General features: G+C 42.1%; 1 protein-coding gene across 1 annotated transcript in view; it reads left to right on the top strand.

The window, feature by feature from the left end:
• Window positions 1-18,146, top strand: part of SCARB2 (scavenger receptor class B member 2) — a 76,331-nt gene that overhangs the window by 6,200 nt on the left and 51,985 nt on the right. The window contains exon 2 of the mRNA XM_060654834.3: window positions 16,209-16,366. Within this exon, the coding sequence (XP_060510817.1) occupies window positions 16,209-16,366 (158 nt within the window). The remainder of the gene's footprint in view (window positions 1-16,208; window positions 16,367-18,146) is intronic.

Raw genomic sequence — 18,146 nt, 5'->3', positions numbered from 1 at the left:
CACTGGCAGTGTGGAGTCGGCTTGGGATTCTCTCTCTCCCTTTATGCCCCTCCTCCACTAATGTTCTCTTTCTGTGTCCCTCTCTGTCTGTCTGTCTCTCTCTCTCAAAAATAAATAAACATTAAAAAAAATAAAAGATCCTTGGTTTGGATAATAAGTTCTATCCTCATATGCCACATTCTCCTCCATTCTTAGCAATAAAGAGGAGCAAGAAGCTAAGGCCAACTCAAGCTGGCTGCAGAATGGTAATTTTTTTTTTTTTTTTAAAGCTGGAAGAGGAAGCTCCTGGAAGTCTAAGGGTGAGAACCACAGGACAGTAAGGCCTCCTAAGGGTACAGTAGAAACTGGAAAGTTAGCAGGACCCAGGCACACTCTGTGTCCCCCCATTGTTCCTCTGGTTGCCCTACCGAATAGTTTCCTCTATTTACTTGTTGGGCCCGGGCTGTTTACTCATCCAGTGCTTCCTCAGCCCCAACCCCATGTGACACTCCAGCTGCTGGCCTCCCATGGACATGGTTTATCTCTTGGTTTCTCCCTTCCAGATTTGTGACAGAGTAATGTGATTGGCTCAGCATGAGCAGAAATCATAGATCCTTAAACAGAGGCAGTAGTATCCTCGCAAGATTCTTTAACTCTTAAGCAGAATTATCCAACCCCTCCTTGGCTTTCAGAAACATGATCTTGTGATATCAAAATCATATTATGTTTCTTTCAACATCTTACTAATTCATGGTGACCACGAATGCATTCATTATTATTGGCTAAGACAATGGAGTAAACCAGTTGTTGTCAGTGTGGTCCCTAGACTCTAGGAATGACCTCAAAATCTCTTATGGAGTTTAAAAAATACAGATGCAGGGCATGTGGGTGGCTCAGTTAGTTAAGCGTCTGACTTGATTTTGGCTCAGGTCATGATCTCACAAGTAACTGAGATCGAACCCTGTGTGGGCTTTGTGCTGACAGCGAGGAACCTGCTTGGGATTCTCTCTCTCCCTCTCTCTCTGCCCCTCCACTGTTCATTTGCCTGCACACGTGCTCTCTTTCTCTCTCAAGATAGATAAATAAACATTTAAATAAAGAAAGTCAAAATAAAAAGTACAGATGCTACCAGCCCTGCTGAATCAGACTCCTTAGGCCTGGCACCCAAGTTGAAAAGCAGACTATGAAGGGGCATCTGGGTGGCTCAGTCAGTTAAGCCTCTGACTTCAGCTCAGGTCATGATCTCACAGTTCATGGGTTCAAGCCCCACGTTAGTCTCTGTGCTGACAGCTCAGAGCCTGGAGCCTGCTTCAGATTCTCTGTCTCCCTCTCTCTCATCCCTCCCCTGCTCATACTCTGTCTCTCTCTCACTCACCCTCTCTCTCAAAAATAAATAAACATTAAAAAAACTAAAAAATAAAAAGCTAACCATCAAGCCCGTGACTGGTTTGGATGGTGGTTATGGCAGCCCACATCTTCACTCCTCCAGATGGCATTTCCTTTTTTTTTTTTTAACCTTTGTATTTTATTCTTTATTTTTGTTTATTTTTCTGATAGGAAATACATGCCATCATAAAAAGTCAGATGCAACAAAAATTAATAAAACAAAGATAACTACTGTTAACATATTGTTAATTATTCCATGTTTTTATTTGTGCACACATACTAACAGATATACTTTACAAAAATGAGATGCTTCTGTTCCCACTCTATTTCTTTTTAATTTCATCTAGTGAAGTTGACATATAAGAGAGATGATAATTCTAGTTGAGGATATTACTACTAGTGATTACTATTATTCTTCAAGTTTACATTAAAGGAAAGATGGGGGGAGGGGAAGGTGGTTGTTTGCGAGAACCGTTTTTGCTTTCTTGCTTAATAAAGTGCAAGATTTCATTCTGTCAGGCCACAGCAAAGGGGCCATCTGTTCTGCCAGACATTTGCTTGTTTCCTGGGGAAGAATCAGCAGGTGGGATTGTAAGAGCATTAATGAAAACATAGGATGTTGGCTAAGTGACTAGGCATTTATGGCCTGTATCTTCAAGATATATATATACTATATATACATGGTATACTAAATGAGGGGACCATTTTTCATCAAAACTGGTAACTAGTCAAAAGCAACTGAGGAAAATAAGGCTACTTTTGGTTTTTGCAGTCTATATCTAAAAATATTTACATATATACTTTGGCAGTCATTCATTTATTTAGCAAATATTTACCGAGTGTGGACCATTTGCGAGACAATGTGCTGGGAGCTGTGGATACAGTAATAAAGTAGACATAATCCCTACACTTACAGAATTTATAATCTAATTCAAATTTTTTGGGCTCAGGCCCCTTTACATTCTTAAACTGAAGACTCTAAAGAGCTTACATTTGTGTGAGTTATATCTATCAATATTTACAATATTAGAAATTAAAACGGGTAAATTTTTAAAGCACAAGAATACACAAACACGTATTAGCTGTCAGAGAGCAATGACATCATTATATGTCTGGTGACCTCTAGAAAACTGCACTCTACACTCATGAGGGGATGAGCATGAAAAGGGCAACTAATGTCTTAAGATTATTAGGAAAATAGTTTTTAACCTTGTGGACCCCCTCAGAGGGTCTTGGGGACCCCCAGGGGCCCTCAGGCCACACTCTGAGAGCTGCTGATCTAGTTTTCATTTAATTAATTATGACAATTTTTAGAATAACTTTAAAAAATAACTTCATATCCCTGTTGTTTCTGTAAGAACAGTTTGGAAACTATGCTATTAATGTCTTCAAACCACGAGGATTTTGTCTAGTGTGTTATACACATGTTCCTTTGGTCTTCGCACAAGTCCATGGTTAAAGATGGTAGTTTGGGTCATCAGAGATGCAGGTTCAGTGAATCCCCTGCTTTCCCTGTGTGCTGATCAGACTAGACTAGACCATCAGCATCTCCGTAATTGAATTATTGCATAATTCCCCTCCAGCCTCAGCCCTGCCAGGGATTTTCGAAGGTGGGGGCCCTGCCAGTTTTAGCTTTGTGCCATCGTCCCTACCACCAAGTGCACCGTCACACAAAATACACGTTCAGTAAATATTACTCGGATGAGTGGAAGGACGAATAGACGAAAACTTACATCTTCGGGGATGATTTCCTTTGCATATTATTGCTCGGGTTGTTCTTCAGCTTCACGCTTTCATTACGCTTTGTAGACCAGTAGTCATTGATTGCCTCACTATACCTTTAAAATCTAGAAACTTCACCCAAGAACTCAAGTTTCCAGCCTCTCTTGAAACATGTGGATGCTGTGCGTGCTAGTCTGTGTCCACAGTCTGAGCAGAATGGGGCTGCCCTTCAGAGGGGACCTCCCTCCTGATTCCCATGGCCCTTCTCATTCCTGTTGGCTCCCTAACTCCGAGGCGCAGGGAAGGTGCCCTTTGTCATCGTGCCTGCCCTGTTGTCTCTCTTAGAGTAGAGAAAAATACCTGTTTGTATCTGAACCTCGTTACCAAAAGAGGAAGGTAAACGAAGGTAAACGAAGGAAAGGAAGGTAAACGAAGGTAAAAGAAGGAAAATGAAAGATCCCCAGAGGGTCATGTGTTTGGCAAAAATGAAAGCGGGCATATTTCTATGGAGAAATGAGTATCATCGCTAGGGTTTGCCATGCACACTAATGTGCAAACTCGCATCACTTCACTTGCCACACCCACCTGGCCCCTTCAGCACTGAGTTTCACACTCTGTAGAGAAAGAGAGGCAGAATACCATTGTTATAATGATGAGATCACTCTTGCAAACCCCACTTTAAGAGTAGTTGCTTTTAACACTGTACTTCTGATAATCAACAGTAATGGAAGGGAGAGGAGGCAGAGATAGAAGTAGGTGATGAACGCATCACTTATATCGACTTTGAGAGATACAGTTGCAACCAAACAGGCTGTAAAATAATAAGAGGGGCTCCAGAAGTTACACACAGAACCTGGCATTGTTTTCATGGGCCACACTTCTTATATATTCACGTCTAAAATCCTCTTTCTCAGTCACTCCTTCAACCACACCCTCTGCATACACATCTATTTCTCCAATGCCTGGTCCTTTTTTTTTTAAGTATTTATTTATTTATTTAGAGACAGAGCACAAGTGGGGGGAGCGGCAGAGAGAGAGAGAGATAGAGAATCCCAAGCAGTCTCCACAGAGCCAGCACGGAGCCTGATGCGGGGCTCGAACTCACAAAGCTGCGAGATCGTGACCTGAGCCAAAACCAAGAGTCAGATGCTTAACTGACTGAGCCACCCAGGTGCCCCTCACCTGGTCATTTTGATTAAGTTTCATCTGGTGGCTGCTTTCTCTCTCTTTGGGCTGGCAGTTCTCAACCTTGGTTTCACATTTGTTATTATGTGGAAGCATTTAAAGAGTCCTCTAGCGGGTGTTTGGTAGCAGGAGCTTTTCGGGAAAGCTACCCCACCCTGCTGTCCTGTCTGTCATTTATAGAGTAGCAGCTTCCACATGAACTAACATTTGAATGTCAACTGTCAGATCTCATTAGGTGAATTATTACGATTGCAATTAAAGCAAAATGAGTTCATCAGCAGTGACATAAAAAAAGTCAATGCGTTTGTTCCTGAGTTAAAATAAGGTCAGAGAATTAGGGTAGAATGCTAATGGTAGGCTTATTCCTTTTACCTCAACAGAGAATAAGGAAAGGTAAGTAATGGGAATGACTTACATTACTAGGAGAGTCTGGATTGGGTGTGTTTAATTTAACAGAGGAATTTTTATAAATTTTTTTTTAACATTTTTATTTAGTTTTGAGAGACAGAGACAGAGCATGAGAGGGGGAGAGGCAGAGAGATGTGGGGAACACAGAATCTAAAGTAGGCTCCATACTCTGAGCTGTCAGCACAGAACCTGTCATGGGGCTCGAACCCATGAAACCGTGAGATCATGACCTGAACCGAAGTCGGATGTTTAACCGACTGAGGAAGTCAGATGCTTAACCAACTGAGCCACCTAGGCGCCCCTCAGGGAGAAATTTTAAAAAAAACAAAGCAAACCAGCAAACTAGTATTTTGCTATTTGGGGAGTTTTATCAATCTGGAGTCTAGTGAGAATCATTCACATGTTGTTAGGCCAGGTTGCTCGTGTTGGCCTGCATTTTCTCTGGGTGAGTTTACACTGTGTAGATGGTGATGTGGATGCTGAAGTTGTGTATAATTATTTTTTTTTAATTTTTTTTAACATTTATTCATTTTTTGAGACAGAGACAGAGCATGAACGGGGGAGGGTCAGAGAGAGGGAGACACAGAATCTGAAACAGGCTCCAGGCTCTGAGCTGTCAGCACGGAGCCCGATGCAGGGCTCGAACTCACGGACCGCGAGATTATGACCTGAGCTGAAGTCGGCCGCTTAACCGACTGAGCCACCCAGGCGCCCCTGAAGTTGTGTATAATTATTAAGTAGCACTCTGTGAACTAAAAGAACAACGAGGAGCCTTCTTGAGTCCTGAAAGTTTCCTTAAAAGTATTACTTACTCCCATCCAAGCCTAATACAGTTCCCTCAGTGTTTATTATCATTTGGAAGTAGTTTATGCCAGGACAGCCGGTTCAAAAAGCCCCCAGTGTTGCCTTCCTGAAAGATCTCTATCAGGCTGGCTTGGAAGTATTGTGTCTTTTGGCCTTATCATGTCTTGTCAGCTCTCACTCACAGTAACACAGCTTGTACCTGGGGAATGGTGGGCGGTTGAGTGTCTCTGATGCAGAAAAATGCCTACCAGGGAATGACAGATGATGACAGGTGATGAGCTGCATCAGATCATGGCAGGGCTTAGTGCAGCAGGTCAAGGACCTCAGACTTTATCCTTCGAGCAGTGGGGAGAGTGTCTGCTCCTGTAGGCACTTTTGATAGAACTCTCTGGAGGCTGAGGTAGAGAACAGACTTGAAAGGATCCTGGAGAAGAGACCATCCACAGTATTGCTGCAGTCCAGACCACCTATGGGATCAAGAGTAGAAATGGCAAAGAGGAGGAGGTAAGATCGGTAGGATTTAGGATTGGTTAGGGGAGAAAAATCATAAATCCACTTCTGGTCACATCGACTTTCAGCAGCCTGTGGGATGTCCAGGTGGGGATTTTAGGATGGGTCCATACAACAGAGATGATCCAAATAATTTCAGGCATAAGCCCTTCTTTGGGCTGAATTACTGGGCCTTGCACGTAATTGTCCACTAACTGCTTCATGCATGCCAATTTTGTGTCCTTAGCTAAATTTCTTTGTGAGAACAGGGCCTGTGTCTGTTGGTCACGTAGAAATCTCTCCATATGGGGGCACCTGGGTGGTCAGTCGGTTATGCATCCAACTCTTAGATTTCAGCTCAGGTCATGATCTCATGGTTCGTAGGTTTGAGCCCCATGTTGCACTCCACGCTGATGGCATACAGCCTGTTTTAGATTCATTCTCTCTCTCTCTCTCTCTCTCTCTCTCTCTCTCTCTCCCTCTCCTCTCTCTGCCCCCCACCCCTCAAAAATAAATAAATAAACTTAAAAACATTTAAAAAAGAAAGAAATCTCTCCATATATACATATTGGCTAATTAGCTGAAAATAAGTTGTTTAAATGATTAATTTGGTTGTTGAGACTACAGATTCACCACACGACTCAATAATCCTTCCAATATTTCTTTAGGTAGTAGTACTACAATACTATGTGTAAAAAAAAAAAATTCATCATGTTCTACTTGGCTAAAATTTATAAGCAATATCCAAAGTCACATTGTAAAACTGGTTTAGGTCCTTACATTGATGTTTAGCGTAACTGGAAAACTCAGTTGATTACAGGGTTTGCCTGGTAACTGTCACAGCCCCAGCAAAATCGTCAGTGAGGAAGAGCAGTTGTTCCCAAGCCACAGCTTTATGTCTAAATTGTGCAAAGGGCTCCTCATGACCAGGGGAACTGGTTTGTTGCATTGGGCAGAATTAATGACTTCTTGTGCCAAACATTCTCCAGGCTTGAGGTTAAGGTTATTACTTGTTGGTTTCTGAGTCCTTCCTTTGCAGAGCAAGCTCCCGGGAGTATACAGTTGAATGCCCTGAGGATCTGGTGTAGAAACTAGAAGCGTAAGGTCAAAATGAAGCCCCGTCTGGACCATTCTAGAGCAGGAGGTTGAGGTGCTTTTGGGGGACTCCGCATGAACGGCGGAGAAGCTACCTGGACACAAGGAGCTCAGCTCTCCCTTCCTCAGTCCCTCACTGTCTGTTTCAGCCCCGGGAGTTTACATGACTTTGCACAGCTACCCTAGTTTCCTTTCCTCCAGAGGGAAGGCCTGACTCCCCAGAAACGTCTCAGAGTCTACGTGAGGGCCTCTCCATAGTTTCACTGTCTCCCTGAGGTAGGGCTGCTGGGTAAAATACAGGATGCCTAGTCAAATTTCAATTTCAGATAAGCAATGAATAATATTTTAGTGAGTATGTGTCATGCCATATTTTGATTCACTTCAGCGTATCAGTTGTTGACATCTTGCCATATTTACTTCATCTCTCTCTGATATACTCTTTCTTAAATTATTTGAATGTAAGTTGCAGACATCACAATGCTTTGTTCCTGAATCCTTCAGCATGTATCACCTATGAATTAAAGTACTTTGTGACACAACCCTGGGCTTTGGAGACCCACAGACCTGGCCTTGACTTACTGGCTCCGTGAACTTGGGATAGCCAGTGCCACCATTTCCTTGTCTGAAAAATGGGAATTCTTGTCTTGCAGGGTTAGCGTAAGGCTGAGATGATGGCATAAAGCTCTAGCACAGCCCCCTGACTCCTAGAGATCCAGTAAATAGTAGCTGGCCATGGTGGTAATGGTACCCGAGCTGAATGTCAGGGAAGAAGATAAAAATGAAGAAGGTAACGATAAAGTCGCAACTGTTTTGGAGCAGCTGTGTTTGTGAACTTCCCTCTGTTCTTGCATTTCCCTCCTCCTTCTCTACTTGGTCTGCTTATACAGACACACACACACAACATGCAGTCCACTGTGGGACTTGCAGGGATTCCTTGACACACACCTAGCAATGGAGTGGACAAAAAGAGACATGTTAAAGGTACAGGAAAAGCCAACACTTGAGGGCAAGATTTGAAAGGAATTAAATGTGGCGTGAGACCTGGCTTGAGTGTGGACTCAGCTGAGAGTGGCCAGGGAGGGGGGGGGGGGTGATGGCGATAGGGGTGGAGGCAAGACACAGATGGTGAGGAGAACCCCAGGTCGAAACAGAATCTGCCATCAGCGTGAGTCTGGCAGGCTGTCAAGGATCGCTTTCATTGTTAGGCTTTGTATTTGCTTTGTTTAGTTAAAGACTCCCGTGTACTAAATGTTTATTTCTATCTCAAAACTGCCTTAGTCGACTTGAGATTTGGAGGAAGAAGTTCAAGTCAGACTGTTATAAAAACAGCCAGTTTTACCCTCTTTTCTGGAAAGGATTGTGCCCTCCTTTCTGGAAACTCTTCTTCTTGTCTTTGGATTTTTGGTTGCCTAAGAGCTGGATGCAAACCAAAGAAGATAAACTCAGGGAGTTAACCCATGTGTCAATTCATGCTGGCTCTTTTGAGGTTCCTAATTCTGAGGTGATTATCTTTACTTTAATAAATAAATGAGATTACGAGCCCTTTCTCACTCTGAAAGTCTTCACACACTGGGTGCTTGTCAGGATAAGTTAGCAAGGAATACAGTGTGCTAAATCAGCCATCCTGGCAATAATAGGGAAAGAAACACTGTGAGGCTGATTGTGGGGGATGGCGGCTCTTGGAGCTTTTGTGGGAGCCCTGACCACAGCTGATGAGGCATCAGCTTCGCCTTTGTTTTTGCAAGGACAGAGGGAGAGGCTAGATGAAGTAGGTTCTCTGTGGATCCACGCCTCCTTTCCCTTGGGGCCTATTAGTGACATTTTATAGAATCTGAGTTTCTCAGATTTTCATTTCAAAAAAAATAAGGGAATAATTATTTTTTCTGCTTCCAGAAGTAATTTATTTCCGTTGTAAAAAATCCCAATGCAGAAAAACGTAACAGAGAGAATGGAAGACGCCTTGTAATCCTGTCCCATAGAGATGTGTGCGATTAGATGTTTAGTGTGGATGTTTTGAGATTTTGACGGTAATTAAAATATTGAAATTTTAAAATTAACTGTATTTTACCACACTGACATTTTCATGTTTGAATTTTATCTGCTAGTCTTGTCCACACATTGTCTTTTTCCATTTAGCATAGATCATGAGCGTGTTTCTTATTTGGGTATAGTCTTCCTAATTTTAATGGTTGCTTTCTACTCCACCCTGTGAATTATCATAATTTACTAAACCATTCTTTTCCGTTTGACATTTTGGTTATTTCTGATTTTATGCTAATTCCTCGTTGTCTCAGCCTAAACCAAATTAAAGATAGCACTGGAAGAGAGGATCATGACTAAAGACTTCCTGTGTGGTTTCTTTTCTCTTTCATTTTTTAACATTCAGCAGATTAATGGGAGTGACATGATTCCTTTTTTTATTTATTCTTTTTTTGTTAAACTTTGTTTTATTCTTTTCATTTTTTTCATTTTTTAAATGTTTATTTCTGAGAGAGTGCACACACAAGCAGGGGAGGGGCGGGGGGGGGAAGGGGGACAGAGGATCCCAAGTTGGTTCCATGCCGACAGCACAGAGCCTGATGTGGGGCTCGAACCCGCGAACTGGGAGATCATGACCTGAGCCCAAGTCAGACTCTTCACTGACTGAGCCACCCAGGTGTCCCTCCTTTTTTGTTTTAAATCAAGATGTGGAACCCTCCCATCCCCACTCAAGATGGCAATAATCAGGATCACAGTTACCATTCATTGAGCATTTTGAGGTGGCCTGAGATAAGCTCTCTGCTGAAATCTCATTTAATCCTTACAATCATCCTAGCCAAGCCCTCATTCCCATTTGTGCCCATGTAACCTTCTAAAACACCTCTTGCCTGTGTCAACGCAAAATAGGCAGCATGGCACAATAATTATTGCCAAATTAAAAAACAAATGCAGCCTAGGTAAAGAAAGACTATTTGAAAGGACTAGTGCAGTAGGAGGCAGGAGATGTGCATTTGGGAGATCTTTTCCCATCTGAGAAGGAGAGTAACAAGGCTGGGAAGGAGAGAAACTTAACCAAATTTGGTTCACAAGCATTTTTTCCTCACCTTATTGAGGTATGGTTGACAAGTAAACCATGACAAGTATGAGTTGTGTAAGTTGTGTAAATTGTTTATATATTTTGGATACTAACCTCCTATCAGATATCTTGCAAATATCTTCTCCTATTCAGTAGGTTGCCTTTTTTGTTCTATTGTGGTTTCCTTAGCTGTGCAGAAGCTTTTAATCTTGGTGTAGTCTCAATAGTTTATTTTTGCTTTTGTTCCCCTTGCCTGAGGAGACATATCTAGAAAAAAATGTTGCTTTGGCTGATGTCAGAGAAATTGTTGCCTGTGTTATCTTCTAAGATTTATATGGTTTTAGGTCTCACAATTAACGTCTTTAATCCATTCTGAGTTGATTTTTGTATTTGGTGTTAGAAAGCAAAATGAGTGAAGGGGAGTGGGAAATACCGACTTCCAGTTAGGAATGAATAAGCCATGGGAATAAATCATGGCAAAAGAAAGCAGAGGGAAGAGAGTCAGTGATATTGTAATAGTGTTGTATGGTGACTGATGGTAGCTACACTTGTGAAGATAGCATTATGTATAAACTTATTGAATCATATGTTGTATACCTGAAACTAATGTAACAATGTGTGTCAACTATACTCAAGAAATTTTAACTGTATACATTTAAGGTGTACTACATGATGTTTTGAGTAATGTATGCATTGTGAAATGATTATTATAATACTAATTAACATATCCTATCACCTCAGTGTGTGTGTGTGTGTGTGTGTGTGTGTGTGTGTGTGTGGTGAGAACACTTGAGATCTATTCTCTTAGCAAATTTCAAGCATACAATAAAGTATTATTAGCCATAGTCAGCATGCTGTACATTAATAGGCATTTTGTTCCTATTGATCAGTGGGAACCTGTGATTCAACTAATCAATAATGAGGCAAAAACTGGGAATGTGGAGGGTCTGAGTCTGGCCTTGTCTAGGGATGAACAGTGAGGGGAATCTTAGCTAAGTCCTATGGAAGAGTGTTTCTTTGCAGGAAGCCATTTCTTGGAACACAAAAGGGGGGTAGGTTCCTGAACCATTTACTGCTTTCCAGGAGCACTAGGCTCTGGTAAAATTCAACATTACCGGGAGCTCAGGTTTAGAGTGAGTCCTGGGGTGGGAGGCTGACTCCATCTCCTACTAGCAAACCTTAGGCATTCCCCTAACCTTTGAGCTTTGGTCTCCAGAAGTGTAAAAACAGGGGAAATGATTTTCACTTTGTAGGCTATTAAGGGAGATTACATGAGATAAAGGGCAATATTGTGCCTGGCTCTCGATAATGCTCTGCAGCTCAGAAATCTTCCATGGCTCCCCATTGTATATCAGATGAAATCTAGGCTCCTATGACCCCAACCTACCTCTCTAAATGAGTCTCTCTACTCCTTGTAAAACCATATGCAGTCACACCTAACACTGTCCCCGCTCTGTATGTTTTATTTTCTCATTCTCCACATTCACTATCTTTCTGATTAAGCGGAGGATTCCAGGAGAGATGGACACGGAACAGGCAGGGAGGAAGGATAGTTGAATCAACTCTGGCTGTCCATAAGGTGTCTGTGACCTCCCTCTGCTTGCTAAATTTTTATTTTTTCTCCCCGGCTCACTTTAAGGACTGCCTTTCTCCATCTCAGGTCATAGAATCCACTATGTGACCACTCGCGAGACTGTTGTCCGGTATAGTCACTGGCCATGTATCACGTGCTACTTTATGCTGTCGGTTAAGTTGCATGTGTGTGTCAATACTCCCCTAAGTGGAGGCCAAGCTCCTGGCATGCAGAAACCATATCTGTGTTGATGGATATCTCTGACCATGCCTAGCACATACGTAGTGTTTTGAGGACTTGCATTCATAGTTCTATCCTTTCCAAGCACCACCGTGGGTATAGCACTGGTTTAAACAGGTTTTAGGAAAGGGGGGTCATGGAAGGACACAGATTTTTTTTCTTTCCACCCACAAAAGGAACTGGCTGTACTTAGCTCTTTAGGGTACTGGATTACTGAGAAGGTACACAAACTGATAGGGATTAGATCTCTCATGATTATGTGATTCTAACAACACTATTGCTTTCTGGTATCTGAATGTGACAACCACTTCCTCTGGTATACTTTAAAGGCTCTTTGGATTTGTAGCTAGAGAGCTGCTGTTACGAGGCTTGGCACTTGTAACACTTGTGACTTTGCATTTGACCACTTGTCAAATGCGGGCAATTGCCTCCTGGTACCCCTCTGCACCCCTCTCCACCCCTTCTGCACCCCTCTGATTGCCTCCTAGCAAGTTCTTCTCACCTAGCCTTTTATAAGTAAAGATGATGGAAGCTGGTGTCTAAGTTTTCTAGAACTATATTTTGTTGATTGAACTAATGTTTCTTCAAGAACTGCACTGTTCTAGACACTGTGGGGAAGACTAAAGGGGGAAAAAAGGACCCATTTTTGTAGGTTAACACCTTCTATTTTAAAAAGCTAACAGTTAACTTCGTACATGACCATATTGAATAGACACACTTCCCTTCCCATTTTTGCTTGCTGATATGGCCTGCTTCATGTTGATTCCTGTTAACTTCAATTTTTACAAGATGTTTTCTGACCTGGCCCCTTTTTTCCTATGAAATTCCTATGTAATGTGTTTTGGGGTTCAAAGGAAGAGATGATCCATCCAGTTAAAGGGGGATTACTCAAGGAATTCACAGAGGAGAGGACATTATTGCCTTGCCCTATTCTGGAAATTTATGGGCAAGAAAAAGAGGTCCTTATTTAATGAAGTCAGAGAACTTAAAAAATATCTATTCTCTAGAAGAGAAATAAATTGTATGTTAGATTTCTTGTAGTTAACATATTAGTTTTGGGTAGGTTAAATTCATGTTACTAAGCTGTTTCTGGAAGCTATATGTGTACTTTATGGTGGAGAAACTCTACCGTATATCTTGTATAACTAAAATGGGTAGTATATTTATACCTGTTGTTTTTTTATTTTTGTTTTTTTTTAATGTTATACGCAGAAGTAGGGTTGGAAGGTAGAGAAGAGCCACCCAGGATTCCAGACCTAGCTCTGACATTAAGGAGCTGAATGAGCTTCCGCACACTCCCTTACCCTTCCAGATCCCCCATGTCACCCCTTCTCGACCTCAGCACCCTTTTCAGTTCTGGTGTTCTCTCGCTCTCTGAGCCTGACTCTTCAGATAACTAGGACTCCGGTTTAGGAGATAAGATAAAAGACCACAAGCGTTTTAAAAAATTGCCTGAAGTGACTGATTCAGCTGCTCAGGTGCCGGGCAGAGGAAGATCAGTGCATGCAGGGCAGGTGGTGAGGGCTTCTCCAAGGAGAGTCCGAGCTGAATCCGGGAAGTTGGAGGATAGGAGTTTCATGGTTTGTCTTTAAATTTTTCTGTCTCATGAAGCTGATCTCTTCTCAGCAAATCAGTACTGGTAGTAAAGGCCAAAAATATTTCAATAATGTGTTGTTTGAGTAGAAATCTGATGATTAGACATTTTCAATGGATGCCAAACCACCAATAATCTCCAGTTCCATGGCATGGCCAACTCATGGATGTACATTTACTTTCAGCCCTCCATATCACCAGCTTTGCTTTGATGAGCTTAGGTTTTCTGCATTCATTTATCCTAGAGCCACTTTGTTTTGTCCTGCAGAGATTCTTGAGATTTTTTTTTTTTTTTTTTTTTTTTTTTTTTTTTTTTTTTGAGAGGGAGAGACCAGGAGCAGGGGAGGGACAGAGAGAGAGAAGAGAGAGAATCCCAAGCAGGCTCTGCACTGTCCGTGTAGAGCCCAATGCAGGGCTCCAACTCACACACCATGAGATCATGACCTGAGCTGATACCAAGAATTGGACAGTGAACCGACTGAGCCACCCAAGCACCACAAGATATTTTCTATTTATAATAGAGCAATATAACTAAGTTTCCTTGCAACATTCCTTCTATTAAATTGTGGCCTGGACTAATAAAATTTGTCATTCTGGGGGTGCCTGGGTGGCTCAGTCGGTTAAGGGTTAGACTTCGGCTCAGGTCATGATCTCGCGGTTTGTGGGTTCAGCTCCGCATCAGGCTCTGTGCTGACAGCTCAGAGCCCGGAGCCTGCTTCCGATTCTGTGTCTCCCTCTCTCTCTGCCCCTCCCCCGCTCATGCTCTGTCTCTGTCTCTCTCAAAAATAAATGAACATTAAATTTTTTCTTTTAAATAATAAAAATTTTAAAAATAAAATAAAAAACTAAAATTGACATTCTTTTGTGTGCTGTGTCACAGTACATTTTAGCATGTGGTATCTAACATGTTTTGAAGCCAGTCCCTTTGTCTGTTGTCACTCAAAGCCTCACTCAGCCTCAGAGGTGACCTCAGAGAATGCTTCTCTTGCAGTCTAGTCTTATTGTTTCACTGCTGGCCTTGCATTGTCTGTGTCATTTGATCTCATTTTCCTCTTTTGATCTTCTTTAAAAATTGTTTTCAGTATCAATTTCTTAGTGGTTATAAAAAATTTGGAAAATACCAAAATTCATCAAGGAGAAAATAACAGTGATCCAGATTCCCAACATTCAAGAGTTAATGACTGTTCATATTTCAGGTTGTTTATTCTCAGTCTGTCCCTTTATATTTCTTGTGTACTTCAATAATTTTTACTGTAAAAAATGCTGATTTTCCTCCATTAACAAGTTGAGGACTGTTAGGACCTCAACCTACTATCAGTAGGTTTCTGTCTCTTAACCTTGGCCGCCGTATTAATCAGGCTTCTGTTGCAGTGCTCCATAACAGATAATTTTCAAATCTCAGTGTCTTGTAACAGTGACATTTATTTCACACTCTTGGTGTGCCCCATGGCTGTAGTTTGAGGTTGGCTGGCCCAGCTGAACTGGGCTGGACTCCAGGTTTCATGTCTGGTCAACACATCACCATTTTAGGTGAAGGATCCACAACTACCTGAAGCATGCTTTTCTCTTGGCAAAGGGTGGTTAGTGGAAACTTGCCATGCTTTTTAAGGCCCTAGCTCAAAATTTGGGTATTCCCATCCCACCCACATTTCATTGGTCAAATCAAGTCACTTGGCCAAGCCTGAAGTCAATAGGGTGAAGAAGAATACTCCTCCCATAGGGAGCCAAGGTTTATTAGGTTGCTAGGGTTTCTGTAACAGATACCACAGACTGGGTGACTTGAACAGCACAAGTTCATTGTCTCCCAGTTCTGGGTGCTAGAAGTCTGAGATGAAGGCATCAGTAAGGTTGACTCTTTGGAGGCCTCTCTCCTTGACTTGTAGGTGTTGTCTTCTTCCTGTATCTCCACATGGTCTCTCCTTTGTATTTAGTCCTAATCTCTTCTTCTTATAAGGACATCAGTTATATTGATTACAGCCCACCCTCATGACCCCATTTAACCTGAAATTTCTCTTTAAAGACTCTATTTCCAAATGCAGTCACATTCTGAGATACTAAGCATTAGGATTTCAATATATGAATTTGGGAGGGGGCCCATAACACATGGTAAGGGTGGGAAGTGCAGGAAGGATTGTAGATAAGAAACTCTAAGCAGTTAACATCAGTAAAGCTCAGCTTCGTAATCTTTAAAACAGGGGTTTGCTAGGGATTGAATGAGAAAATTCACATAAAGCCCCTACTGGTGGAGGTGGTAAGGATGGGTACAGTTCTACATCACCTGAAAGAACCAAATCCAGCCTTCTTGGTCCTATTGCCTTGTTGTACCATATGGGCAAGCTACCTTCCACAGCAGTGTATAGTCAGTGGAATCTTCATAATAAAGTCAGTAGGACTTTTGGGTACTCAACCTATGACCTTGGTTTTGCTAACACCATTTCTACCTATGAGCTATGGCTACCACCTTTCCTTTGCCCCAAATATTTATTGAAGACCTTTAATGGCTTCATAGGGCTGTGGGCTTCATATTGACCTAAGACATGGCCCTCCTTCTAAGGGACTACAGTTGAATGCCTATGAAAATAAGTGAGCCAGGAGGTCAGAGCAGGGAGTGACCCTCTCTCTGCCTCTATGTTCAAAGCCAACTGCCTCACACAATCTCCTTTTGGTTTTCTTCCCCAGAATATTGTATTAAGGAATGGTTCCGAGACCTTTGATTCCTGGAAGAAGCCCCCTCTGCCTGTGTATGCCCAGTTCTATTTCTTCAATGTCACCAATCCAGAGGAGATCCTCAGAGGGGAGACTCCCCGGTTAGAAGAAGTGGGGCCATATACCTACAGGTGAGTCCTGACCACATCCCTGCCATACCAACCAGAAATATGGAGTGGCTCCACTGTGGCCTGGGTCCACATCTCTTCCCACGAGCCTCCTCTGTGTGCTGGGTGGGGAGTGCAGGTTTTGGTTAAATTTGTCTGAATGTTGCTGATATTTGGCACATGACTATGACACCTCAGTAGAGAGTGACTTTATGGACTAGGGCCACTCTCAGCCTGTTAGTTTAGAAATGCAGATGCTTCCTCCTGAGCTGGCAGAAAGTGGTTATTGAGCCATGAAGAGCTATTCCCTATCCCCAACCCTTTTAAGGTTGTCCCTTGATTCTCTTTGATGACTTTTAAGGCCTTTGTCTGTCTCCCTCCCCCACGTACCATTTTAGACCAGGTTCTAGAACTCGTGGTTGGTCTGTAGACAGGCCTTTCTGTCTCTTATTCATTCCTTTCCCCACTGGTCCTGGGTATGAGATAACCAACTGTCAGGGTGGGTTAGAGTCTTTGGCAGTGACCATGAGCTCCAAACACTGGGGAAGTAGGAGAACTACTTTAATCATATTTTAGAAGGTTCATAGGGGGAAGTACTCTGGGATCTTAGGGTTAGAGCATTTTCCCTATTGTTGCAATACCCCTCTCCCCCACGTCCCCGCCCCCCTCAATAATCTTTCCAACAAAGTTTCTCCTTACCACATTTAAGAAAAAATAGTAGAGGGGGGTGCCTGGCTGGCTCAGTAAGTGGGGCATGTGACTCTTGATCTCGGGGTTATGAGTTAGAGCTGCATGTTGGGTGTAGAAATTACTAAAAAAATAATAATAATAAATTTTTAAAATAACAGAGGCAGCAGATAGCAAGATCTTTTTTTGTGTGTAGAACTGCTAAATGGTAAAAAACAAAAAATGCCTCAAAATTCTGTTGTAATCTATTGCTCAATAAATGGTTGATGACTAATTTATATTATGAATCAGTGCTACTCCCTGTGCAAGAATTCAGAGATAAAAATCTTGGTCCCTGCCTCAGGTGCTCATGGTCTAGCTCTGGAGTCGAATGCCTGTTTTGACTCACAGCAGCCACTTACTTACTAGTGTTTTGCACCTCGGTTCCTCATCTGGAGATAAAAATAGGACATCCACCACAGGATTGTTATCAGGGTTAAATGAGCCAATGAGTCAGTATTGTTAAAGTGCTTAGATTAATGCCTAGCACATAATTAGTGCTAAGTAAGTGTTTGATATGATTATTAGTCTTTGCGGATTGTCTTAGTCTGTATAAATCAATATCCTGATTTGTAACGATGAACTCTGTTGTCATATAAAGGAATTTTAAGTTAAGAAAAAAAGGGAGGGTGGGCACCTGGGTGGTTCCATAGGTTAAGCATCTGACTCTTGACTTGGGCTCCGGTCGTGATCTCATTCATGGTCATGAGATCAAGCCCTGAGTTGGTTTCTGCACGGAGTGTGGAGTGTGCTTAAATTTCTCTGTCTCCCTCTCCCTCTGCCCCTCTCCCCCTCTCCCCCTCTCCCCCTCTCACACGTGCATGCTCTATCTCTCTTTTAAATAAATAAATAAATTAATTAATTAATTAAATAAATAAAATTTTTAAAGAGAAATCTTAAATAAATACTTGGGTCTTCACTTTAAAAATTTTTTTGTATGGGTTTAATACCTAAAGAAACGGTTTACTGGGTAGAGCAGGTCGTGTTTCAGGCTGTCCTGCCTGGGGATAATTGGAAGCTGTACTAGAGATAGGATCTGAGTGTCCTGTTTATCTGTTTTATCGTTTTGCAATTTTCA

Source organism: Panthera onca, chromosome B1 (assembly GCF_046562875.1).
Source record: "Panthera onca isolate mPanOnc1 chromosome B1, mPanOnc1 haplotype 2, whole genome shotgun sequence".
NCBI classification, from domain to species: Eukaryota; Metazoa; Chordata; class Mammalia; order Carnivora; family Felidae; genus Panthera; species Panthera onca.
This window is presented reverse-complemented; position numbering and strand designations above follow the sequence as displayed.